This window comes from Osmia bicornis, chromosome 6 (assembly GCF_907164935.1).
Source record: "Osmia bicornis bicornis chromosome 6, iOsmBic2.1, whole genome shotgun sequence".
NCBI lineage: Eukaryota > Metazoa > Arthropoda > Insecta > Hymenoptera > Megachilidae > Osmia > Osmia bicornis.
In genome coordinates, this window is record NC_060221.1 from 9,900,259 (window position 1) to 9,926,975 (window position 26,717).

The 26,717-nt window shown below is 31.1% G+C and overlaps 4 protein-coding genes across 8 annotated transcripts; 1 reads left to right on the plus strand and 3 right to left on the minus strand.

The window, feature by feature from the left end:
* Nucleotides 1–1,541: 1,541 nt before the first annotated feature.
* Nucleotides 1,542–3,825, minus strand: LOC114877515 (glycerol-3-phosphate phosphatase-like). 4 transcript variants are annotated; one of them, XM_029190179.2, is made up of 5 exons: nucleotides 3,595–3,825; nucleotides 2,739–2,827; nucleotides 2,421–2,669; nucleotides 2,076–2,327; nucleotides 1,542–2,005 (listed from the first exon to the last, which is right to left on the minus strand). In XM_029190179.2, exons 2-5 carry the CDS (start codon nucleotides 2,824–2,826, stop codon nucleotides 1,659–1,661), a joined length of 936 nt encoding a protein of 311 aa, XP_029046012.1. In that variant the 5' UTR covers nucleotide 2,827; nucleotides 3,595–3,825; the 3' UTR covers nucleotides 1,542–1,658. The 4 variants fall into 4 exon arrangements, with proteins under 4 accessions (XP_029046012.1, XP_029046011.1, XP_029046014.1 ...); XM_029190178.2 differs by having other exon boundaries at nucleotides 3,505–3,825; XM_029190181.2 differs by lacking the exon at nucleotides 3,595–3,825 and adding an exon at nucleotides 3,150–3,427.
* A 9,902-nt stretch (nucleotides 3,826–13,727) lies between these two features.
* LOC114877511 (ornithine decarboxylase 1-like) lies at nucleotides 13,728–19,563 on the minus strand. 2 transcript variants are annotated; one of them, XM_029190173.2, is made up of 9 exons: nucleotides 19,119–19,563; nucleotides 16,952–17,125; nucleotides 16,628–16,867; nucleotides 16,478–16,554; nucleotides 16,217–16,390; nucleotides 15,797–16,136; nucleotides 15,500–15,714; nucleotides 15,171–15,379; nucleotides 13,728–14,991 (listed from the first exon to the last, which is right to left on the minus strand). In XM_029190173.2, the coding sequence occupies exons 3-9, from the start codon at nucleotides 16,812–16,814 to the stop codon at nucleotides 14,775–14,777; spliced, it is 1,419 nt and encodes a 472-aa protein (XP_029046006.2). In that variant the 5' UTR covers nucleotides 16,815–16,867; nucleotides 16,952–17,125; nucleotides 19,119–19,563; the 3' UTR covers nucleotides 13,728–14,774. The 2 variants fall into 2 exon arrangements, with proteins under 2 accessions (XP_029046006.2, XP_029046007.2); XM_029190174.2 differs by lacking the exon at nucleotides 19,119–19,563 and adding an exon at nucleotides 17,605–17,813.
* A 1,631-nt stretch (nucleotides 19,564–21,194) lies between these two features.
* LOC114877514 (transmembrane protein 14 homolog) lies at nucleotides 21,195–22,776 on the minus strand. The gene is made up of 3 exons (XM_029190176.2): nucleotides 22,060–22,776; nucleotides 21,727–21,916; nucleotides 21,195–21,651 (listed from the first exon to the last, which is right to left on the minus strand). Exons 1-3 carry the CDS (start codon nucleotides 22,133–22,135, stop codon nucleotides 21,591–21,593), a joined length of 327 nt encoding a protein of 108 aa, XP_029046009.1. The 5' UTR covers nucleotides 22,136–22,776; the 3' UTR covers nucleotides 21,195–21,590.
* Nucleotides 22,777–23,714: 938 nt separating this feature from the next.
* On the plus strand, nucleotides 23,715–25,526 carry LOC114877513 (glutamate--cysteine ligase regulatory subunit). The gene is made up of 6 exons (XM_029190175.2): nucleotides 23,715–24,182; nucleotides 24,318–24,380; nucleotides 24,491–24,608; nucleotides 24,696–24,895; nucleotides 25,024–25,138; nucleotides 25,213–25,526. The coding sequence occupies exons 1-6, from the start codon at nucleotides 24,093–24,095 to the stop codon at nucleotides 25,356–25,358; spliced, it is 732 nt and encodes a 243-aa protein (XP_029046008.1). The 5' UTR covers nucleotides 23,715–24,092; the 3' UTR covers nucleotides 25,359–25,526.
* The last annotated feature ends 1,191 nt before the right edge of the window (nucleotides 25,527–26,717 follow it).

A 26,717-nucleotide genomic window follows, 5' to 3' on the forward strand; every position in this document is an offset into this window, starting at 1 on the left:
TCGGATGAGACGTTATTGACTATATAGAAATATCAAGAAATTGGAATGTTCTAATTAAGGATTGCAATTACTCTAATTGCATTTCTTATCAATGCAACGTTCATTTAAAAGATATCGTTCTAACAGAGAATAAACAAGTTATATTTCTCTTAAAAACAATTATCTGGCCTTCAAGTAGAAACTTACATAATAAAAGTTTATAACTTTCAATAATACAAAATCAGTTTTTCAAATAAAATGAATATTATTACAACAAGTCAATTCTTCTAAATTAAAAGTAGGAAAAAAAGGAATTCAATTCGACAAATAGTTCTCTAAGATAAAAATTCATAAGTACAGCCTGTTATCATGAAAATAAGTAAAACTTGCAAAATTCAAAATTCTATACTTTTTAAATAAAAACTCAGCAAAATAATGATTTAAGCTTTCCATGGTTTTATTTGGAATAAAATTGCTGGTATCGAAGTCACAAAGAAGTCGAATCGACGTGGAATGAGTCATCAAGTCATCGAATCACTAACAATCCAACCACTGAATTTTTCAGTTAATATTATACGTTAAACAATATATGATATCGCTAATTTAATTTTAATCTCATTCTTGGTCACAATTTTATTTTATATTATTCTGTGTTATAATTTTAATTTCAATTTTAATTGTAAGTTGTACATAATATCTCTAAATTAAGATTATTTTCATGTTTCTGTTTTATGTTAAGTGCAATATTAGTATTAAAAGTGTGAAAAATATAAATTTAATTTCTTTCAATAAATAGAGAAATCCTATTCATGTATTTTCAAAATTTGAAATAAGATTGGGATTAAAGACAGCTTATTTTGCTTAAAAATTAAATATATGGGCATTCTCTTATTTTCATATGCCTCTCTGTTTCAATATGCTCCTATAAAATAACATGATACATATTGGCTACTTGCTTGGCTGTCAGCTGTTCAAAATGAAGGGAATATGTAGTTTCTCTATAATATGTTTTTTATATACTATGTTTAAAACAACCAGTATACAAGGTGTATTATAATATGGAAAATCCATTTCAAGAATAGGCAGGAGATACAAAAACAATAATACATGGATTCTGTTTGACCTTGTATCAAAGTTATAAAAATTTTCTGTTTCAACAATTCACAACTGCTTACTTTCATAGAAGTTACTCTTAACCTATACTTACAAGCTAAGCTATGTATCTCCTGAATATTTTCTGACTTTATTGATTGAGTTCGCTCATTTCAGTTTATTCTCTTGCTAAAAACATTCAATAACTCTCTAATTTGCTATGTGTTAAGTTAAGAAGTGCGTAATTCTATAAATATGCAGTTGCAAAACTGTCTATAATTTTGAAGCTAAGTCAAATAAATCTTTATATGAACTTCTTTCATTGTGTTTGTGTTCTTACCACTTCTAAAGTGGGTCCAACATACTATGATATACTCTGTACATACAGGATATAACACTAATTGGCATACCACTGAATTTTTTAAGAACCTAATGAATATGTTATGCAGGGATACCTGTACATACATGAGTATATGCAGTTGTATATATATTTTCAATAAATACAACTATTTTAAGTAATAATATTTTAATCACACTATCAAACTAGTGTGCAGTTTTATAGAAAACAATGTTATCTATATTTAATATTACATTGCAGATTTATTCTTAAATTTTTCTAAATGAGGTAGCAGATCCCCAATTGATTCAATATAGTAATCAGGAATGAAATCTTTTTCTTCTGAACACTCTGATTGTTTCCACCTATTCACATCTTCTAAACTAGTTATTCCTGTTAAAACCAGCAATGTCTTAAAGCCACAACGACGTCCTAATAATATATCTGTATTATGTCTATCTCCAATCATCAATGTTCGTTTAGGATCTACTTGAAACCGTTTCATAAGTACATCTGCTAGATAGGGCTCTGGTTTTCCCATTACAACAGCTTTCCTTTCTGCACAACTTTCTATACATCGCACCAAACTTCCAGTACCTATTTAAAAGGAAATTATTCTCAAAGTTCAAATTTCAAGTAATTTAATAAAAAAATTAAATTTATATACCAGGTATAACAACATTATTAGCAACAGGAAATCTTTCGTCTGTATTTGTAGCAATGAAATGTACATCAGGATCGCTTAAATATGAGGCTGCTTTTACCATCTTAGGATAATTAAAGTGCTCATCAAAACCGACTATAACTGCTCCTACATCAGGATCCTTGATAAATGTAGTATATGGACCATTTTTATTAACAGGATCTGGTCCTACACCAATGTGTGAAATACCAACTTCTTCCAATTCTTTTCCTATTGCTATAATAGAAATAATTCTATAATATTATTATATATTGAAATATAATCTTTAGTAATATAGCTATATAAAAATACAGAAGAAACAATTTTTACCTTCAGATCCTATGATATATACTTTCTTATTAAAACCTAAATCTTGCAAATAACATGCAGACAGATTTGCAGTACACAAAATCTCTTCTTTCGATACTTTGAAATTTAAAATTTTACATTTGTTTACAAATTCTTCTCTAGTCTTTGTACTATTATTAGTTACATAAAAGACTCTTTTACCAAGAGAACGAAAAGCATTCATCACTTCCGCTGCATTTGGCAAAGGATTCATGTACATCCAAAGTACACCTAGAAAACATAAAATTAGTAGTGCTTTAAACTATATTGTTTTAAAAATATATTAAGCACATGACTTACCATCACAATCAGTAAGTACGGTGTCAAAAGAATGAAAAAATTTGGTTACATTTTCATCGTTGAGTGTATTAAAATCTATTGCAGCCATGCTATAAAACGTAAGTTTTAGTATAGCAAATTGTAAATAAATTTAGTATAACATACAAACATTTAAATTTTATTCATAGATTAACATATGTAACAAAGATCTGTATTATAAAAATGTATAAAGTTCATTTTTAAAACATGATGAATGAACATAAAGTGATAAAGATCTGTGTATCATGCAAAGAAAAAATAAAATTCGAAATTTTATTTTAATAATATCCGGAAGTACTTAGATTCGTTTCCGATCAACTCATAATTGATAGGGTGGAACCTATCAGACTCCAAGCAGGTTTTATTTTCTTTTTAAAATGTAATTTGACTAACGTTTAAATAAAGTAATAAACATAACCAACTAGTACTATCCTTTTCTTTTTATTTATTTTTTTATTTTCATTGTATATAGATCTCTAAACACATGTACGGGGTTTTGTGGGCCCCGCTACACTGTCTAAATCCTTGACAAAATAATCATACCAGTTACGAATTAAATAGTCCCTAAGAGTGTTGTTATTATGTTAAAATATTTTATGTTCCTGTTAAACTAATAAATTATTATTTTTAGAAATGTTCAATTTCTTTAATAAAGATTACACTAAATAATGAATTCTTAAAAAAATGATTAAGTTTTGTTTCTAATATATAGGTTAGTTTTAAATAAATTTCCGTTAATATAACTTACTATTTATAATTTTGCTTATATCTTATTTTCACCAGTACTAATGATACTATAATCCTAATCTCTTTTACTGACAATATCCGTAAAACTCACGTTTTTTAATAAGATTCAATTCTTTATCTATATAGTCCAGGAGTTATAGATTCTTTTTTCTTAACTTGCTATTTCCGTTCGTGCGATTTTGAATTTTAAAAATAAATCTATTATATGACACTAACAAATAAGTTAGATTCAAATTGGAACATTAATTTTATAATTATTTTTAATTAATTAAACAATGAGTGTTGAAGCAGTTGTACAATTCAACGATTCTAATTTGACAAATGAATTTAATGGCATGTAATATTCATGAGAAAATGATTTATGTAATAGATAAATGTTTAGACGCAAATGATTATCATTCAGACATTGAATAATCGGAAGTTTTATCAGTATTGTACAATATGTTTCGGGGCATTCTAATCAAACATTATATTATGGAATAAGAAAAAGATATTATATAAATATAAGCCACTTATTAGAGAATTATAATACAGATATAAATTACGAATCTTATAAACGATTTTGAAAAAACTGAAAAGTAAAATATAGTCTGTATGAAATAAATTATTCTAATGGGATAACAGTTTTTTTTAGTTTAAAGTTCTATATGGAAGTCACCTTGGATTCTTTACATAAGTTTATATTTCTTTTTTCCTGATGATGTTTTTTAAGCTCAGGAAAATGAACTATAAATATTCATCTTGCATGGTATGTCTTGCATTACTTTATTTGATGATTCAATATTAATAACAATTTCTCTTTAAGTGGAAATTTGTTTAAAACTTTTGTAGGGTTTCACATAAATATGAATTTTAAAACCAAATTTTTAAATATACAATAATATGTTACTTGATTTTTGACCTAGAATAATATTAATTATGCCACAAATCGTTTAAAAAATCTCTGGCGCTACCAGTTCAAGACTGCCATCCCCTGTGTTAAAGTTCGGCACGCCAAGTGGGCCCAGTGGGCCTAGGGTACGATCGGTAAATAGGAATGACGGATAATGTAGAATACTGATATTACCCATTGTACCGCCGAAAAAAACTGTTATACCACCAACGAGATGATTTAGCTTTGCCACAGTACAATAATTATCTCGTCGGTGCTGCTTGGAAAACAATTATATTTTACCTTATAATTGTATTACATTCTAATTGTAATACAATAATACAATTATTGTAATAATCGATACTAAATAAATATATGAAAAATAAGAATATTCGATATATAACATTCAGAAAAAATACAAGAACTGAATAAAAAATAATTCGAAAATTACTGTTATATTTATAAAATAATGATTCTTAAAGCAAAAATATCATTTAACTGTTAACGGAGACTCGTCTCTTAGCAGACTGTTAACAGGTGGGCATTTTTACCTTTTTCACAGGTAGCGAAAGTAGGCATTTTTAACAGAGAATGACATACTAAGCGCTTAGTGTATTCCCTTATTCTGCCATGTGGTGAACAGAGTCGAACGTCCCAAACGTTTGAAAGTTCGCATCCTTGCATACTCCGCGCTGACACTGACGCACTCAATGGGGGGCTAAGTGGCTCTAGCATCCCCCAAAGAAAAAGGAAGGAGAACAACAGAAAATTTTCCAAAATCTGTTCCTAATTAAATTAGTGTTACTGTTTATGTCACATATTAATAACACTGTTTTTTGTATTAAAAATATTTTTATTCGTTCAACTTAGCTCCCTCCAAGAACAAATTCTGAGTGCGTCATTGCCCGCATATACCCCATCATGGCCCATCATTGACTGTCCTTTCTTTTTCAAAGTTTTATGGCAAGACTTTATAACAGAAAACAGACCCCGAATATTCTGAAAGGTCACAGACTGCGTCAAGCAGTGGACAAATTTGTATATACTATTGTGGTAATTTTAGATACTTATTTTTTCGTGGAATACAAATCTAACACTGAAAATACCGCGACTTACAATTAGTTACTTTTACAATTACCGCAGTATATTCTGAATAAATAAATAAATATAATTCAAACTATATCGTGTTTGGTATCATTTTAATTAGAAAAATCTCACCAATGCGTTAGTAAAAATTTCATTAAGAAAAAGTTAAAAATAAAAAAGTTTTATCGTTGAATTAGTATTAGTCACACCGATATTACGGTTCGGATCATATTACACGGCTTCCTGGTCGACCGTCTCGGTTCGCGTAGGGCCTAGAGGGATCCCCCCAAGTGGAGAGGATAGCGATGTTGCACTTATCCAGCCAATCTTTTGTTGCACTTATCCAGCTTTTACTTACTATTAAATAAAAGATTTTATTGAAATACATTTCTCTTCTTTTCGACACCTGTTACTTATTATATTATTATGATTATTACATTATTATTATTATTATTGGTTATATCCTACAGAACCTATGTAATATTTTTTATTCATTTTTGTTTCTAAATGATTTCTAAATGAAATTAGAAGAAAATAATTTTTTTTCTAACTTTTTTTCTATTCGTCATTTTTTCTAAATGAATATTCTTTTACCTTAAAAACACATACCCTAAACTTAGAACTAGAGTTCGTCATTTATTAAAAAAATAATTTCCAATGAACTAAAGAGGGTTATTAAGTTACCTCCTTTAAAATATTGTACGTCTTAAAAAGTATCTCCGAAAGGTTTGTAAAACGAACTGAACTCGAATCACCGAAGAAATAATAATAGCATCGACCAGATAAAATATCATCTCATGTCTCATGATACAGTTCAGCACCGAACCTCGTCGTTGGTAAACTCACTGATTCTGGTTCTGTTTCTTACTGCGGCCGCAATATATTCTAGAGGGCGTACGAAAACGTCGACTTTTTTCGCCGCCGCGAACTCCCATAAGGCTGGCAGTCTTTAACAGTATCTCGTCGGTGCCACAGTACAATAATTATCTCGTCGGTGCTGCTTGGAAAACAATTATATTTTACCTTATAATTGTATTACATTCTTATTATAATATAATAATACAATTATTGTAATAATGGATATTAAAGAAATATATGAAAAATAAGAATATTTCATATGTAACATTCTGAAAAAATACAACTGAATAAAAAATAATTCGAAAATTACTGTTGTATTTATAAAATAATGATTCTTAAACGAAAAATATCATTTAACTGTTAACAGAGACTCGTCTCTTAGCAGACAGTATCTCGTCGGTGACACGGGTAATGGAGCGATGTGACATTACCGGCAAAAATGGGCCCAAAAATTGTTTTCTCTTGGGCGGAAAATTGACAAGAGTTTCATATATTGGAAGAATAATTTTTAAAGGAACAATATAAAATTTAGGAAATGAAAATAATATGAAATAGTCTATGGGTTAAATAAAAATTTTAATATATCAAACTTTTGAATGAGTAAAAGATGACCACAGCTATTTAAATTCTTCGTTGAAAATACAACATATAAATTTTTAGTATGACAAACGTAGAATTAATGAATAAGAATATACTTACGGATTTATCATTTTTGTAAAAATTCTTTTCACGTATCGAATCGAACATTTTTATTGGGTGTATGTAAAAGTTCTATGCGTTATTTTTAACTCTTACGTAAATGACCGGAATTGTCATTCAAATTTTAATACTTAAAATTTTTATTTTGAAAATATAAATCACTGGTAAAGGGTGCAAAGGATGAGGATCTACAATGATGTTGCTATATTTTTACAAAAACTTATAAAAAATTATTAAAGCAAATTAATGAAATAAGTAACATAAGTATATAATATCATCAATATTTTTAATAATACGGTATCTTCACTTCACCTACCCGAAGATCAAAGAGTGATTTAGAAACAAATCTTCCTGCTGATGATTACTTGTAATTTTGTAATCTGTCGGCATTCGTTTCAATGATTAACTTTGCTTCTTTATTTTCTTTCGTTTTAATGCCCGAGTGATTAAACAATTGCATATTGCGATAAAATGAATTCTGTTACGTGTTTAAAGATAGGATCCCATTAATTTCAGCGTAGTAAAATGTTGAACAATGTAATAAGTCTTTTTGACACATGATCATCGTATCTAAATCAGCGTAAGTGATGGCGCGATAATTAAATCCATCGTCCTCTAACATTAATACATACTCGAGTTCTTCTATCCGAATCTTGACGATCTTATCAGTAGTTATACAGTGGTACTTCGGTATACGTCTGCTTTGAAATATGTCAAATTCGGAATACGTCCTGTTTGGATGTGACAAATTTTGCTCGGTATACGACTTCTGTTCAGTATACGACATACATTTTTTGTGTGAATTTTGCATCATTTTTAAATAATTATCTCACAAGAAAAACTAAATTAATAATTAATTATATTCGGAGTTGATATATTATTAACTAACTGATCATACAAGTAAGGATATCATATAACAAAGTATGGGAAAGGTTGGTTTGGGATACGTCCTATTCGGTTTAACGATAAGTCCAAACATCAGGAACGGATTAAGGTCGTATACCGAGGTACCACTGTATTACATTTCTGGTGGGCTCAGATTCTTTTTACAATCAATTATCTTGATCAATTTTGTTCGATGGAGGTATATGTATGTATACCGGTAATCCTCACTTTACGACTTAAGTATATGCTTAACGATCACTCGCATTTACGACCAATCAAATTTCGACCTACAATTCGGGGAATCCCCTTTCTCAGCTTGAGTGTCGGTCAGTGGCGAATGGTGACATACGCACTCGTGAGCGTACTATAGGCTTGCTATGCACGTTTTCAGTCAGTTTCATTCCGACAAGCAGTCACTGTGTAATCTCGATGATGCATAATTTTTATAATTTTATAATTTTATAACGATCCTATATTCTCGGTGCAAGCTCCTCGCTTATCGACCAATTCGTTTAACGACGTAGTCGTCGGAACGGAACTTGGTCGCAAAGTGAGGAGTACCTGTACTTAAATCCCAAGATTGTTATAACCTATAGTCCGTCCAACGAAACGAGTCAGTAAATGTAAACAAAACAGCTGCGTGGTGTTCACGCGATGGATGTTAGCCGCTCTTACTATTGGCTGTCAAGGATTGAGTTCAGGGCCAACTTTCGACGGTCTCTTGCCGTGGGCCCATGCTTAGAAAGGCAGGGGGAACTTAGCGTTTTTCAAATACGCACACCGCGATCATAGCAAAATCCCGTATATAGGGTGCGCAAAAATTATTTGTCATGATTATGGGAGATGACTTTACACCTATTATTATTATTCCAAAAGAAGCAGCTTTTTATTTTTTAGTATGCAGGGATCGATATACCGTAATCCTCTCCTGCATCGGGCCCGAGAATTTGTATACATTTACTGACTCGTCTCGTTGGACGGACTATAGATTGGCGTCATATTAATAAAGGAGGAGTAAAGTAAGTACTTACTTACCTACATGGGTCACAAAAGTATTCCCTCATTTAAAATTGAACCAAATGATTTGAAGTTTCTCGAAAAGCTAAAAAAATTAAATTACTATCAAGATATGTGCTTTTGTTGTTTTAAAAACTTAAAATTTGGCGAAATCGGAAAAGAAATAGTAAAAGGCAATTTTGTAACTTTTTTATCTGAGCCTGTAACGAAAATTTAAAATATGACATTTATAAATTTAAGTGTGCTGTGTGTAGAGATCGGTGAATGCACTTATCGTTAGATGAAAAGTCGCGATTTTCGAAAATTTTAATTAATTGTAACTTCTAAGTGCATTGACCGATCTCGATGAAATTTTTAACACACACATAACTTATTTGAATCTACGAAAGACATATTTTAAATTTTCATTATAGACTCACATAAAAAAGTTGAAAAATTACCCTTTACTATTTTTTTTCATGATTTCAACAAATTGTAATTTTTTAAAACAACAAAAGCACATATCTTAGTAAATTAATTTGTACAGCTTCTCGAGAAACCTCAAGTCATTCGGTCCAATTTCAAATGAGGTATTCTGTTTTAAACGGTGAGCGAATAATTTTGTGACTCACTGTATGTATTTATGTTTGCAGCTTTTGTTGGTAACTGCAAATTAAACGCAAATTACATTTCTTAAAATTAATCCCTATTCAAGATTGAAACAAAACGAAACCCATTTTTTTTCTTATCGCTTTTGACAACGAAACGAATACTTACCTAGCAGTGATCAATCATTATCGAAATGGGAAAATACGTGGCATCATCAGTTTATCACATATCAATTTCAGATGATTTTTATTGCGAACAGTATTACTTATCCTAAAACCTTTCCTTAGTTGTTTGAAATGATTTGGAGTAGACTTGAAATTTTAGTGCATATTTATCGAATGATAAAATAATTTTTAACAAAAAATACAACCGACTTCGAAATGCACTAAAAAGTATGAAATAATTTCTATTTCATTTATACAAATACCCAACAGCTATTAATAAAACCTATTTACTCGTTAAATAGTATACTAAATACGTTTCAACCTTTTCGGAGGCGGAGCAAAATTAAAAATACTCGAATATACGATGCTGCCAATAATGATTTGATAGGTTGCCGACGCCTGAACTTCCTAGTACCTAGAAGAAAAGTTTTTAATTTTGCACCGCCTCCGAAAAGGTTGAAATGTATTTAGTATACTATTTAACGAGTAAACAGGTTTTATTAATAGCTGTTGGGTATTTGTATAAATGAAATAGAAATTATTTCATACTTTTTAGTGCATTTCGAAGTCGGTTGTATTTTTTGTTAAAAATTATTTTATTTCTCACTTTTTATTGGAATGAGCAGTATTTGTAGGATGCCGTAAGGTGGTTTACCGCTCTTATTGGTTAATTGCAATAACGATAGTTTTTAACGATAACAAGTTCCAAACATTTTTGCAAGTGAGATCATCGCGGAAATATTTCCGTGCAAAGTAACACCAAGGAATAGGGTTTTTGTTATAACAATAGTTATTAACAATAACAAATTGCATAAATTTTTGCAAGTGAGATATTGCGGAAATATCTCCTATTAGATGTGAAAGGTTTCATTTCAATCGGTACATGCCTTGCAGAGTACACATGTATAGAAACAATAGAGAATCGGCGACTGCATGCTGCCTAATGCACCGGTAGAGACACGTAGGCATACGAAGAATTCAATGTAGTAGTAACAATAGTTTTTCACGAATATCTCGGAAACTAAAGCTTAACTAAAGCTAAATACGTTAATTATGTATAATGAAAAAATTGTTCGGAATCATTCCCCCGACAAAATATTAAAAGGTCATTGAAATCGTCCAATCTTGAGATTATAAACTTCCCGTATTTTGCAATAACAATGAAAAAATGAAATTTTTTTTTTAATGGTACCAATCGGAAGACATACCCTACACGATGCAAAAGGTTTCGTTCCGATTGATCTATTCGTCTCAGAGTAATCGGTGAACACACAAAAAGAAATACTGTTCTAATTGAGTAACCTCCTCCTTTTCGAAGTCGGTTAAAAATAAATGCATATCAAATTCAATCTGAATGAAATAGATTTCAGATTAAAATCAATATTTCGTACGCAGTTTTATCACTTCTTTTTATGTTGCGCATAAAAATATTAATCAATAACTTTACACATTTAGTGGGTCTATGTAAGTATGTACCTGCTTTGTTAAATAGAAATATTTTTTTTCCTTGAACAATTTTCTATACATATATACAGGGTGTTCGATAACAAGTGGGAGATGTTTTAAGAAGTGATTCTAGGGATCAAAATAAGACGAAAATCAAGAATTACGAAATTGCGTTTGCGGATTTGTTTTCTAGTAATACACGTTTAAAAATTTGAGTAAAAAACGCCTGAAACCAGCAATCCGCCCAGCACCGACGACTGAACGTCAGGTCAGCAGGGGTGGGTACAGTCATAACCAAGAATCATTGAATAGTATAAACTTACCTCGGGGGCAATATAGGGGGCATAGACATATGAAATATAGACGGAGCCTTTCTACGAGGGGTAACTGATATTCGCGGTAAGGGGGGAACTCATCTGACTTCGACTATTTTCGTAAGCGCAGACTCGGGTATGTTCGGCTTTTCGCATCCGTACGATGAGTTGCATTGAACTTGTCGCAGTGAAGTTGGCTACAAATCGGCTCACCAATGCTGCGTGAATGCGTTAGTGAATTTGTAGCCAACTTCACTGCGACAAGTTCAATGCAACTCATCGTCAGTGTATGTACATACATACATGTGAAATGTGAGCCGAATACTACCGAGTCTTGCCGGAATAAGTCGAAGTCAGACGAGTCCCCTCCTCGCCCCGATTATCAGAGCCCCCCTTACCTAAAGTAGCAGTTTATGCTCCGTCTATATTTCATATGTCTATGATAGGGGGTTATCCCCCTGAAGCGCCATCTTGGGCCACGCCCAAGAAAACAATAAATACATACTTACATACAACTTACCTCGTGCTATTCTGTTTCTCGGTACTGCAGCATTCGGCTTTTTCTTCTTAGTTATGACTGTACCCATCCCTGCTGATCTGACATTTAGTCGTCGGTGCTGGGTAGATTACAGGTTTTAGGCGCCTTTAACTCGAATTTTTAAACGTTAGTTACTGGAAAACAAAGCCGCAAACGCTATTTCGTCATTCTTGATTTTCGTCTTATTTTAATCCCTATAATCACCCCTTAAAAAATCTCCCACTTGTTATCGAACACAAATATCCTGACTGACTCATTAACACCCAACCCAAACCCCTGAACCAAGAAACATAAAATTCGGGTAGTGTATTCCTTTCATGACGTAATCACTCACTAAGAAGGGATTTTTAGAAATTCGACCTTTAAGAGTGTAAAAAAGGTTAAACGGATTCGTTAATATCTCTTAGGCCCGATGAGATATCGACTTGGTTTTTGCTTACGAAGGTCACCCATAAAAATGATTAAAAACATAATTCAGGATTTTGTTCTAATCAACCTCTAAAACCGCAAATCTAGATTCAGGGGTGAACTATAGAACCCTTCGTATCTCCTGTCTATATGCAAATGAATATAGACCGGAATCTAATTAAGAGTGAGATACATTCCGTATGTATCTATGATCTATTATACATATAGGTATCTGTAACTTACAATGTATGCAATTATAGTAGAACATTTCAATTATAATTTTTACTAATTGTAAGTTAATTTTAGCAAAATTTTAAAATGCGAAAACAGTGCAAGCTCATGTCAACGTGTATATTGATCTGCGCATTCTTAGTTTGATTTATACATCGCTTAATACCCGTTTAAGATTACAGGGTTTTTGGCTGACATTGGGTAGTTGTACTAAATTTAAATTGTTTATTGCAATTAAAGGAAAGATTATTGGAGTCATAATGTATTTAAAGTAATTAAATATCGGAGCAAAGCACGAGTATTAAGCTATTTTTCTTTATAGTGGAATAAGCCTACTGGGGCACAACTAAAAAAAAAAAAAAAACGCATTCATAATAGAACCTCAAGGGTGATGCCGAAATTCACCTATTTGCGTGTTTTAATTATTACATATGTCCTTCGGGGCGAAGCCGGGATAACCAGCTAGTCTATTATATCAGTAGATACATCTTATTCAAATGGTGTTTTAATTAAACTATGCTCAGTATCTTTAGATTACACAAATACACAATTAAAGGTATAGTCAAATACAGGCATTCAATATAAAATTATGTAAGAGTGATGATATGATTGTATAAATCAATAAAATATTTCATTTTAACATCAGTGACAATCAATGCAAGGTCATCAATGAAAATTATCATCTACTGATATAGTATGTAGCAATACCTTTTAAAGCACACTTGAAATTTCTAATTTTAGTACACTCTGATTAATTACTTCTTTTTTATCTAAAACCTCATTATAAAGCTACGGCTCTCTTTAGCTGTCAGTTATATTACATGATTCTAGTGGATTGTTAATCAGCAAGATTTATTGGTTTGAACAATATCTTATTATTAAATCTCTAAGAACAGAAAGACAAAGGATAAATAAGAATTAAAAACGATTTCAATTTGATTCTGTATATTTCATTACATGTATTCATTCGTCAATAATAATTAATTAACAATAATAATAGTTGACATATATAATACAATAAGATTAATAATTAATAAGAAACTAATTATCTTTCTTTCCTGTGACAGCTGCCTCAATGCCTTAAAAATCCTAGCAGTCCTACAGAGTTTGTTTTTGATATTTAGAACGAAAAAAAGGAAAAAATACATTAAGAAAGTAGAAATGTTCGTGTTTTCACCGCGACACATATGCTGGACATATACGTCACCTTCGCTGCTACTGATTATATTTTCCTCGCCTTATTTTTTCATTTTTTTTCGTTAATCATAAGGTTAAATTACAATGAATATTTCAATGATTTACAGTATAAATAATTCAACATTCAAGCCTTTACACAAAAGTACTACTTTTTTTATATCTTTCATATAAATCATGTAAGCAGTATTTGTGTACTTAAAAAAAGAAGTATTAGAAAACCAAATGTGACATTTTTTTACCAACAACATGGACATCAAGTCGTTTACAACAATCATAAAATCCGCAATGATTTCTTTCATACAAAACTGTTTTAGTAACTCATACTTATATGATTTATATAAAAATGACTTCAATTTTTTTCTATATTAAACGTGCAAACTGTAGATATTCTCCCAAGATTCGATAAACATTTTTCTAAATATTATGAAAGTTCGTATGTAATATCTGAGAAACTACGGTTCTAAAAAGGTATATATAAATATTTCTACGTAAATATTTCATGCAGAAGAATGTCTACTTTAGCTCTGCGGTTAACTTTTTTAACAGTAATCTGAAAATCTGATTATATATCATAATTTATAAATATTACCCCTTGACCATTCAGAAACAAGCACATGTACCTGCATCATTCCAAAAAATAATGTAATTTGCACGTCTTTAATAATTAATTAAAATAAAAAGTATGAGCATTTCTTTTTTCTTTCGTTTTGACTTTATAGTAGCAAATACTAATAAAGCTTAAAGCTTAAAATAAAACCGAAAAATCAAAAATACCCTTAGTATTATGTTTTTCGTTTTTAAATTAAATGAGTTTAATGTTATAAAATATACGATTAAAAGTTGCCAATCGTAAAACAATTTAGTTAGAATTTTTATCATGACTTTGTATGTTCCAAAAGAAAAATGTGGTTTTTTGCCCGTAATATTATTTCTTTTTTTTACGTTCACCATCGCCGTAATGTAGCCAAATTAATTTAATGGATCAACCTCAACGTAATCATAAATGAATGATGATCGAGAATTAGCAGAACCAGCCAAAATTTCGGCCGATGTCAATTCAATGGTTGGATTGTGCCATGCGTTTGTATCAGTTCCTCCAATATCTAGACCAAGTCGTAAATTAGCTGGTGTATTACCAATGACAAAGTGATCTTCGGTCAAGGGCAAAGCACTTTTTAACAAAAACCTGTGAAACGTAACGCTAGAATAGAAAAACTTGCACTTCACTTAAAGCATTTAACGCTTTGACGGTTACAAATTTGATGTAACAACAACCGCCAAAATGTTAATAATCGCAATTGGAATGTATCAAAGAATCGTTAAATAAAGTATAATCGGAGGAAGAAGCATTCTACATAGCCTTACCAAATGTTTTCATCAGCAACGATATGTACTTTGGGTACAGGAAATCCGTTAAATGGAGAAGCGACTGGTAACGTGTACGCGCCCATATTTTCAAATATTATCCAATCACCAAGATCCATTTCATGCAATAAAACATTTTCCACGACTTGATCCAAACCGTCACATGTTGGTCCCCAAATACTTGAGGGAATCATTTTTCCACAACCTTTCTGTTAACACCAAAATATTTACTATTAGAAATCAATCATCTGCTCAAAAACTTCTGTTAATGCCAAATTTATTATTAAAACTGAGTTCAAAATCTACGAACTATTTTACGAACTACTTACCTTTAGAGGTATAGGAGTTACATGTTGATGATCATAGAGTAGACAATTGAAGGAGCCATAAACGCCATCATTGATATAATACATGTTATGAGTGATTACATTTGGTGAATTTTCATCGCCACGTACGGAACGTTTACTATGAATACTGGTTGCGAGTGTAAATGCAGATGCAACATAAAAGCGACCGGGTTCGGCGATTACATGAACGGCATCATCTAAAAATTATCATTGTAAACAAATGAATATCAAACTAGAACAATAATTGAAAGTTATCACTCGTGAATAAATATTACTTACTGTCGAAATACTCAACAAGCGCTTTGTTAACAACGTCAGCAATTTTATCAATGCTGCTTCCTTTGTTTCCAGGATAGCCACCGCCAATATCTAACAAATATGGTTTGAAACCAAGATCCGTGGCTAAGTCAAATAATGATTTAGAATGACGTATAGCTCGGTGAAATACGGGTGGATCCTGACAACCGGATCCAACATGGAAACTGATACCAATAACATTGAGTCCTAATACACGTGAAAGACGCAGAAGATTAGGTGCTTCGTATATTGGATCACAACCAAATTTCATGCCCAATTGGCATTGAGCTACTTCGGCATCGCAACGGATTCTAATCACAATCTGGAATTAAAACATTACAAGTGATATACATATAGATTTATCAAATTTATATGTATCTTGATAAAAGTATTTCTTATTACCTTAGCATCAGGATGGAGTTTCTTAATCTTATGCAATTCGCTTTCATTGTCAACTGTCATTACATCTACACCAACAGTAGCAGCATGACGAATATGCGATGCTGGCTTAGCTGGATTGGCGAAAATAATTCTTGATGAGTCTACTCCAACACTTAAGACTTTATTGATTTCTGACTGTAAATAAAAGTACATAATGATGTTAGATTACATAGATCAAGTGTCCATTATACAATATAAATGACAATATCAAATTACACTTACTTTTGATGCGCAATCGAAACCGATACCAAGAGCAGCTAATACCTCGATTACCACTAAGTTATCGTTACATTTTACGGCTAAAATTTCAAAAACGAATAAATTAATGTTTAATTCACAATAAAATGTAACATGTAATATTTATTATCTTACCATAGTATGGACTAACGCGTGGCATTTTTTCTTTCCAAATTTGATGTTTACGAACAATGTCACCGATATCGAGTACATAAAATGCTTCTTCTTGTAATCCACTCAATGCAATATCTTTGATGACAGTCATAACGTTTGACTCATTGTCCAAGACATGGATACGTTCGTCTAAATTTGTTACCTTCATGTTGATTGTTTTATTAGTTTTTAAAAGATACTCTGTAGGTGCTAGGCAGCAAACTGAAATTAAAACATTTATTAAATTACATGTATAATAAGAGAAGGTAGTTAATTCTTTAATGACTTATTAAAAGTACAACATACGAGGCAGCTGTCAACGAGAATTGGGTAAGTCGTGAGGAGGCGGGTTAAGACAAGATCACTATGGGGGTGCTAGCAAAGCCACGGGGGCTCTGCGTTCAGGGTCAACTTCCAGTTGCCGCAGTTATTCACACACCCACTAATAGACTGGCCTACCAGCCTATAGCAGATAGAACCCTGCAACATAACAAAGAAAAATACATATGTTTAATGTAATTTATAATGTTATATTTAAATTTTTTCAAAGTAATGTAAAACTTAAAAGTATTAATACTTAAATATTCTATTATGAATTCATTAATTTCTTACAAAACATTTACATATGTCCTTAATATTTATGCCATGTAATCAAATATACTTATTCAAATATGTATAGTTCATTCATTTTAAACAGATCAATACATTTAGTAACATATGTCATATGTTCCTTTTTACACTTCAAATTCATCTTATCATTTTTAAATATCTTTTTTGGCAGACTTCAAAGATATTGAATATATGTATATACTATTCTCTCTCTCTATATATATATAACTCTTATATTAGATATTTGCATAAATTTAGTATTAAATTTTAAGCAACAGCTGGTACAATTAAATTAATTAAAAAATCACATTTAACAATTTACTTTTCTGCAATAAATTTTTTACACTTACCTGGCTTTTAAAAGTAATTCTCGTAGCTTTTATAACACGTTATAGGAATAAAATAATTGAATAAAAAGTTTGAAAGTGTTTTAACTTTATTAAAACGGCTCTATCTTTATAATAACTTGAAATGAACAATAACACAAATAAAAGAAAAAATTACTAAATGGTTGCCTGCTTTTTTATTGATATAATGTTCAATGAAGAACAGTTATGGACAACCAAGAATACAGAATGATACTGAACCTGAAGTAAGTATTTGGGCCAGTATTTATACGAGAAAGATAAGTACTATCAGGCAGCCTTTGCGTGGTACCAAGTCTACTTCATGGAACAAAGCTTATCTGACGGCCAAGAAATACATAGTTCACAGAGATCCAATTGGACATGGAGGGGTAATGCACACGCCACTCAGAGATCAAGTCTTCATTGGGGGCATGAAAATACGATGTTTAATCTATGCTACACTGTTGAAAGTAGTAGATTACTATCATTCATCAAAATCATTTGACAGACAACTGATAACATCTGTGTAACGTAGTCATGGTTAAAATTCAGGTATGTATTGAAATATTACATATGTTACTGTTAAATCAATGATATTTTTCTTCACTTAAAAATATATAAGTGAAATTGCATTTGTAGGTTTATAATATACTTTATTTTATAAATATATCTCTTATATTTTATATAACATTATAATATACCTTTTGTTACATAATGTAAAAGTAAAAAATTTTACAACCCATATTGAGCAGCATTACATTGTGATTAATTAAATATCATAATTCATTAACATATAATTGAATCTGATAACAACTTAAATAATTTCCTGTGCTGCCAGATTAAACAGCTATAAAAAAATAATTTATTATTAAATTCGAAAAATTATTTATCATTAGTAGAAAATTTAAAAAAAAAAAAAAAAAGATTACTGACACACTAATACACACGTTATGAAAAAGTGGACGAAAAATTTGTTCATTGGTATATTAAAATTTAAATAAAATCCTTATGCCTCATTATGATTTTACTGCTTTATACAGGAAATATCGGACCAAGTTAGGTAGCAGCAACTTGAAGATAATATTAGCATTGAAATATAAACTACTCTGCAAACATGATGTTACCGAGATGGATACAATGTGTGCAAATAAGCTAAATCATTGCGGTAACATTATGTACTGTACTGAAGGAATAATTTAAAATCGAATTAACGTCATTTATGATATGGATACGGAACACGAATAAAATTATCGAAGAGCGCAGCAGATACCGGTAAAGATTACGATAGGAAATCGGCGAAGCAGTTGCACATGATGAGGAAATATCTTAACAAGGAAAATGAAGAAAATTGTGTGATTCATCGGTCAAAAAATATTTAACGTTTCGCTAGCATACGTTATAGTGTGCACTATGATTCATCAATCACTAAATTTTCACGTGACAGAGGTGCCTTACCAAAGATTACACCATATACATTTTGGGAATGACATGGATTATACATTAGCGTAGGTACATACCTTATCAAATGATCGCCACCCTGCGGGTCGGCACTCGGTTTTTGACGGAATGATGGAAGTTTACGGTGACTGGATCCCAAAAATCAGTCAAATCAGTCGATGAAAGTTGAAGATTCGTTCGTTTGAAGACCAGTGCCTGTCGAATTCTTTCGCGACCAATTTTCCGTAATAAGTGTCGAGAAAAAACATTCGTTCGTAACTACTGTTTAAGCGTTACGAGCGAACATTGAAGCGCCGGTCGAATAACTCGTTAATCGTAATTTATTTCGTTTAAATATCGTCAAATCTGGCAAACCCCTGAAGAACTTCCTCCTACGGACACACCACCGAGCAGGAGCTCCCAGAGAGGTTCGCAAATGCATCCAGTACAAACCATAATCGACTTCGTAACTCGAACTTCGAGTTCGAGACTTCGATTATCGTGTACAATCGATTACTCGAATAAAATTTAAAATGTATTACAATTATTTGATGGTTAAAAACGGGTAACACTATCTAACACGAATTTTAATTTGTGATATCCATTGTGTGATCCTTCTTTAATTTCTCTTCCCAAATACAAATCTAGAAGTGGTTAATTTCTTAAATAATATTTTATATTAATTACCTTGAAAACGTTTTTGAAAAATATGAATTTTTATAAAAGTGCACAATTTTAAAGCTAGGAAATTCTATTCAGTAGTAAAAGATAGAGATAATTGCCTGTAGTATTGCTTGTGGAAACAGTGCTAAGCCTAACCCAGGTGGGAATGTACCCATTCTGAACCTTTTTTCCTCTTATTGTCAGCCATGTGAGCGATGAACACGGAAAGCATTTCCATCAAGATATTTTCAAAATGGAAAAAACGATTCCGTATGAGAATATGACTAGCAGAAGTTTTGCAAACTGAAATTGATTATAAAATTCATTGTAATTATGTGATTTGTATTCAAAAATACATGAAATTGGACGGTGATGACGAGCAACTACGGCACTGATAAATCGAGATAGACAGTCGATGGCCGCATGGCGGGAAATGTCTACAGAATCTCAATAGTACTTTGAAGTATATTTATACTAGATAAAGAATTTTATATAAAAATGTGAAAATAGTACGTGCATCCTTTTTTTTTTATTTTAGTGGTTATTTATAATTTAAATAAAAACTAAAGTGTTCTTACAAAAGCTCATGTTTTTACAAAACTGAAGGTGTTAAAGTAATTCTGTTTCCGGATTCAAAAAAAAGTTTCAATTTGATAGACAATACAATTTAATAAATAAATTAATCTTTCAATAGTTAGTAAGTAAAAGTATGTTAAAATAATTTCTTTTTAATTGTTATAAATACTTTTCAAACAAAATTTTATACACCACTGGTATACCTATTTTTTTATTTTTATTCAATTAAAATTTATTCTCATTAACATAATGATTATGTGAAATCGTTATCTATATTTTATAACGAAAGATATCCTGTACATATGAGTAAAGATCAAGTTCGTGATCTATATTATGAAATGCTCTATCAATTTTTAAACTTTGTAGGATAAACAAATTGCAATTATGAAACCGATTATCATACAAGGGTACTGCAACTAATATCATATTAATTAATATCGTAATAATAAACATTATATACAGCTTCAAATAAAAATTATTTTGTATTATTTATTTATCTAAAGTATCGCAAAACGCGATAAAAATGAATTAAAATTAAAAAATCTAAGCTAAATGATGTATGTATGTATTGCTTTATTGTACTGAAGCTAGTACCTATTACAGTCTTTTTTTAAGTTATTGCACGTTCGGTTCCTCTCTTAATTACTTCTATTTCTGAGTGCAGTTTTTCGATTTCTAGTCTTATCATATAGCTTGATGTACTTCTGGCTACCCCTAACATCCTCTTAATAAACTCTGCCTGTACTTTTTCTAATGCTGCAGTGTGATTTAACGCACATGCCAATATTTATATAATTTATAATATACATCAAACATAAAGTGAATAATAACCACATTATCATGGCACATGTATTAACTGATAAAAGTTACTAAAAATAGTGGGTAATATTTATTCTATGATATTAGGATAAAATATATTGATACAGACGAGTTTTATATTTTATTAATCATTTCAATAACCAGCGCAAATACCTACATAGAAATAAATAAATGTAATTTTAAGGACATCGAGTCATAAAACATTCCAAATAACATTTAAATAAATTGTCAGTACATTTAAAATAAAAAATGCATTATTTGTACAATCTTAATTCTCTTTTGTGTAATATAATAACAGCAATAATTACATCGTTTCAGATTAAAATAGTAATATGCTGTCTCTTTTGGAAGAATATATTTATGTTTAAAATGCATGTATCCATATAACCCATACAAATAATATTATACATATACCTTATATATCTTATATACATATAATTCAAATATTCTAAAATATAAAAAAGAAAATAAATTCTGGAACATCATTAAATTATTTATTGTACTTTCATAGATGTTCCATAATATCTTACAATATTTCTGACCACCATTAAAGCACTGAAAAATTTAATAATATTAAATTCAAAAGTTTCATTTAATCTTACTATAGAACTAAATCATTAAGAGTAATACCTGCACACAGCTATTATTCCAGCTGGCATCAATTTACCAGTGGCTTGATAACGATAAGCCATTATTCCACCAAGAACTAAGCTTGCTGCCACAGAGACCTTAATGTTAGTGGGATCTTGTGAAGTTTGGTATGCTCCATAGCCCAAAACAGATCCAAAGAGAAGCCCAGCACTCAGAGAAGGAATCGAATCTTTAAAAAGTTAAGTACATTTCTTTTTTATTATAAAAATATTGTGTTTGTCAAATATTTTTCAATTAAGAAAACTATAAATAAAGAAAGTAGTCTAATTATCTATTTCAGAACAAAATGCAGGTGAAAATATTGAAACTTACGTGCTTTTACATAACCGAGTATACCACCAGCTGCTACTGTAGCAGCATAAATACATCCATACACATCGACAGGCATTTTTTATATAATTACAGTAGTTTTTGTTAAATATCTTCAACGATCGAATCAAAGATATCAAACAGAATACAAATATGTAAAAATATGTATATTTGTTTTTTGCAGATCACAGCTGTAATCACGGTGTATGCGTTTTATAGAGTGGTTTTTTAATTTTTGTATTACAACGATTGTTGCGCTACCTGCTGTAGATAAACAGTTTATCAACATTCGACGTACTGTGCCCAGAGTGCAAGATGTCCCGCACAGGGGCAAGGGAGGGACCATCGTTCGTACCGCCAGTTCCCCACCGTTTGACGCTTTCGTTTCGTCACGCCAACGTTTGGATGTGACGTCGCACGCTACATAGGCGTAGGATTTCTGTATTTAGGGGGGGGGGGTCAGGTTTTCTGACCCATCGTTAATACAATATGGTTACACACCAGCTTATAAGTTGCGACTCTGAATACCGGCCATACTGACTAATATAAAAGATGTCATAAAGTTGCTCAAGCACAACGGAAAATGAAATTCGATCCTCTGGGAGGAAAATAGGAATCTGAAATCAATACTTCTTAAAACGTCGATATTTTGCGATTGTTCTTTCATTATGCGCTGAAAATATGTCACTTCTTGCTTAAAAAAAAACTAAAAAACTGCTCACAAGAAGTCTCGTAGGATGGCACAGGGACAAGAGGAGGTACTACGCACACATCGACTGACCTCCTAGTTTTACACGAGCCTAATTAGTATATGTGACCGATTCGACCAATCATACGGCACGACCGAAAGTACTACGTGTGAGCTGAGGTGGGGTACGACCAATCAGATTGCGTTATTCTCATAAGACTCCTTGTGATTGGTGAACAATACTGTCCCATGAGAATAATGCAATCTGATTGTTCGTACCCCATCTCAGTTCACACGTACTTTCGTACGGTCGTGCCGTATGATTGGTCGAATCGGTCATATCTACTAATTAGGCTCGTGTAAAACTAGGGGGCAGTCAATGTGTGCGTAATACCCCCTTTTGCCCCTGTGCCGTCCCGCGTGACTTCTTGTCATCGGTGGACAGTAAGTATATCCACACTATTGATTTTGTCGAGCAGTATCTGTTTATGTATTGAGTTCCGATACTACACATACACAGTGACTAAAGATACCTACAGATACTTTGGATCTGTAGTCACTACTATACATATTTGAAACTTGGAGCTTTTTTCGTTTACCTTAGCAAATTGATCATTATTTTGTAATCGTAAACTTTATATATTTTACATATACAAAAATAATATTGATTCGTATAAATATATAAATGTAATTTGATGTCGAACGGAAATACGCAAAAATTCAAATAACAAATTGTATACCGAATTTTTATAAAACTAATTTAAAAATTGATTTGTAAAAGTTATGAAATTATTAACATAACATCTTTTAATAATTGTATAATATGCATGATATGCAATATCAGAAATACTTTTTAAAAATATACGGCTGTGCAAAACGTTAAAAAATAAAATTTCAATACAATATTAAAAAGTATATAATTTTATATAAAGAAATTATTAAAACTCATACATTTGAAACACTCCATTAATCATTACATAATATGTACATGATATAAGGAAAGCGGTGATACAGTTATATGTATATAGTCATGTAATTGTCAATATTTTTGTACGAGTAATCGAAGAATATTTTATGCTTATCAGACTTGAGCACAAATCAAATATGATCAAAATAAGACAAGATCGGGGAAAGCACATGCATATTTAACGTAAATGCTTTCATGATGAAATGTATATGATATTATCTTTAGATTAAAAATTGCCTAGTCAGAGACGAGTCATCTACGATTTACTCATCATAAGCAAATAATCGCTCGACTACGATCTATGTTATCAGTTTGTCAAACGTTTCTTAGTAGCCATCTGCTACGTGTTGCCTAATATTTTTGTACATATTTTGATATACTATGCTGTCGCAAAACGTATTAGTACGCACTGGAAATATACTTTCCTTGAATGAGGCAAAAACAAAAGCAAGTCAAAATCCCACAGACGAGGTAAGTTTTAAATATACTTTAAATAACATTCCGTAAGTCAAACTTGTTACATATCATTATCAGGATTATTATCCTTGAGGTTATGTCATTTATAATATTGAAGAATAATATAATATCTTTAAACATTATTTTCAGTTAATAGAAATATTGAAGATTGTGCTTCGAGATAATAAAGGTAGTGGTGAAAATCCAGTGATCGTAAGTATGATTACTCTGCTTTATTGGTTTACATTTCTTAATATATTAAGGAATACAATATTTTATATTGTATGACAATATATTTATTAATTAAATATATTTGTTTATAGATTCAAGGAGTTGAAGACAATTCTTTAAAAGATATTAATAGAGAAGATGTTAAAATAACTGTAAAAGTATTTCTTTCTTCACCTGATGTAAATTTATTAAAAGAAGCAATAGATCAAGGTATAAAAATCCACATTTCATATTGTATGTTATTCATTATACAATGTGTATTGATTAAATCCATATTATGATGTATGATTCTTTTAGTTTGCAATGCTCTAAATATAAGTGCAATTGAGTCTTTGGTGATTGCATATTCAGACAAAGAAAGTCCTGAAGAATTATTAACATCTTTGAAACATTTATGGACTGGAGTAGAAGAATATGTTAAAATTGGTAAATTGTCAAGTGTTGGCCTAAGTGATATCAGTACAAATGTATTTATTGATCTATTTCAATGGGCAACTGTAAGATCATTAATGTTTTTGTATAATTATTTTCACAACATTATATATATTTCATTAATGTATGTAAAAATATATTATTATACATATATTATAAGTATTTACATATACTTTCTTTCTACTTTATACAGATAAAGCCAAATATTGTACAAATTAGTTTAGCCACATGTTGTGTTGTACCACCAGCTCTGCAGGCATTTACTAAAGAAAATGATGTTCAATTATTAACTCACAATGATCCTGGACGTGAGTTGATTATTATATACAATAAAAAGCATAGTAACTGAAATTTTTCTAAATGTCATATTTTTTGCTCATAGAAATTCTTCCAGAAGAAGATCTAAATGAACTATTCAATGCTGAAACAAGTTTGTATTGGGTGACAAGATATCAGATACATTTAAAATGTCGTGGTATTTTATCTTCAAAGGGTTATCTGGTATATGTTAATAAGACAATAATTTAATGTTATTATGCAATAATAGCTAATAATTTTAATGATACGTACTGCTTTAGTATTCATAACAATGCATTCAGTTTTAATGTATTATACACATATTGATTTACTATTGTACTTGTAACAAACTTATAATTACCTCACAGTTACAATAACTATTTAATTTAATATCGTTAATTTGAATAAATTTCTGCAATCCTTCATAAACAAATTTTTTCCTTAATTGAAAATTAATTTTCTACTAATATGACAGCAATAATTTTAATGACATGTAATATTTTTGTCGTTACGTCTTATTCTAAAATTTCAATTAATTGAGACTTTTTATATGATACTTGAAATAATATGTTACATAAACGTGTCCAAATATGTGGAATTTCAAACGTAAATAATAATTTTTGAATAGTAGCTACTGACGTTGAACGTAAGATGAAATGTGAAATGGTAAAGTGGCGTAATGACATTGGCTAGTGTTGGGCACGCGTAACACTTGAGTTCGTAAAAGGGCATTGTTCAAAGGTGTTCGTTAATACAGTATTTTATATTTTTTTCTAACAATAAATATATTTTTACTCCAATACACGTGTGATTACATGTTCTTTTTATCGAAAAAAAAGCATTAAAATTTTTGTCATGATCAAAATAAAAAAGTATGGTTAAAATTGTCTATTTATCAAAACGCAAATTTATAGTTTGTAATTTTCATATTTTCATAAATCTATAAAGTCTATATTTATTTTATCTTATATTTTGAAATTTGAAAGGCAAGTTTCAATATTTCTCAAATTAGAAACCATATCATAACACTAAACATTCCGAGCTTAGAATTTTTTGAAAAAGTTTTGTATTATAATTAACAAAAATCTAAAGCAGATAGAATCATAGAGAAAATGAAAGATACATGTATATTTCTAGGTAACGTGATGTGTACAGCTTTGAATCACATATCTGGCAGAGTTCGGAGCCCACGCTAGCGGTAGCTGATCGGGAGTCCTCTAGGCAGCGGGGACACATGGAATCCTTCGTTTTATGTGTGTGTCCCACCTTCGTCGTCGTCGTCGTCGTCGTCGCTGTAGCCGCCACGATCGTCGTCGTCGTCGTCGCCGTCGCAGGTCGGCTCGATATATGCGGGCCGATTTTTCGTTTTGCCACCGACTTCACTGCTGCCTTCGGATCTTTCCTTTTCCTGCGCGTTCTGTTACTCCGCTCCCGCTCACAGTAGAGCCCTTTTGCGTTAAGCCGCACCGCGTGGCACACACGGGGACAGCGAAACGATGGAACGGGATGGGACGGAACTTCGAGGGGCTGCGGATAGCGTAAACGTTCCTCTCTGCTCCTTTGGTTTCTCATTCTCTCGCTTTCTCTCCC

Excerpts from the sequence above, each read along its gene's own strand:
- LOC114877515 (XM_029190179.2), bottom strand. The coding sequence starts at position 2,826 with ATGGCTGCAATAGATTTTAATACACTCAACGATGAAAATGTAACCAAA. Across the intron at positions 2,328-2,420 it reads ATATATCATAGGATCTGAAG|CAATAGGAAAAGAATTGGAA; the intron begins GTAAAAATTGTT and ends TTTCTATTATAG. Across the intron at positions 2,006-2,075 it reads TAATAATGTTGTTATACCTG|GTACTGGAAGTTTGGTGCGA; the intron begins GTATATAAATTT and ends CCTTTTAAATAG.
- LOC114877514 (XM_029190176.2), bottom strand. The coding sequence starts at position 22,135 with ATGCCTGTCGATGTGTATGGATGTATTTATGCTGCTACAGTAGCAGCT. Across the intron at positions 21,917-22,059 it reads ACTCGGTTATGTAAAAGCAC|ATTCGATTCCTTCTCTGAGT; the intron begins GTAAGTTTCAAT and ends AACTTTTTAAAG. Across the intron at positions 21,652-21,726 it reads GGAATAATAGCTGTGTGCAG|TGCTTTAATGGTGGTCAGAA; the intron begins GTATTACTCTTA and ends TAAATTTTTCAG.
- LOC114877513 (XM_029190175.2), top strand. The coding sequence starts at position 24,093 with ATGCTGTCGCAAAACGTATTAGTACGCACTGGAAATATACTTTCCTTG. Across the intron at positions 24,381-24,490 it reads GTGGTGAAAATCCAGTGATC|ATTCAAGGAGTTGAAGACAA; the intron begins GTAAGTATGATT and ends ATTTGTTTATAG. Across the intron at positions 25,139-25,212 it reads AACTCACAATGATCCTGGAC|AAATTCTTCCAGAAGAAGAT; the intron begins GTGAGTTGATTA and ends TTTTGCTCATAG.
- LOC114877511 (XM_029190173.2), bottom strand. The coding sequence starts at position 16,814 with ATGAAGGTAACAAATTTAGACGAACGTATCCATGTCTTGGACAATGAG. Across the intron at positions 16,391-16,477 it reads GTTTCGATTGCGCATCAAAA|TCAGAAATCAATAAAGTCTT; the intron begins GTAAGTGTAATT and ends TTTTATTTACAG. Across the intron at positions 14,992-15,170 it reads GTTGCTGATGAAAACATTTG|GTTTTTGTTAAAAAGTGCTT; the intron begins GTAAGGCTATGT and ends TACGTTTCACAG.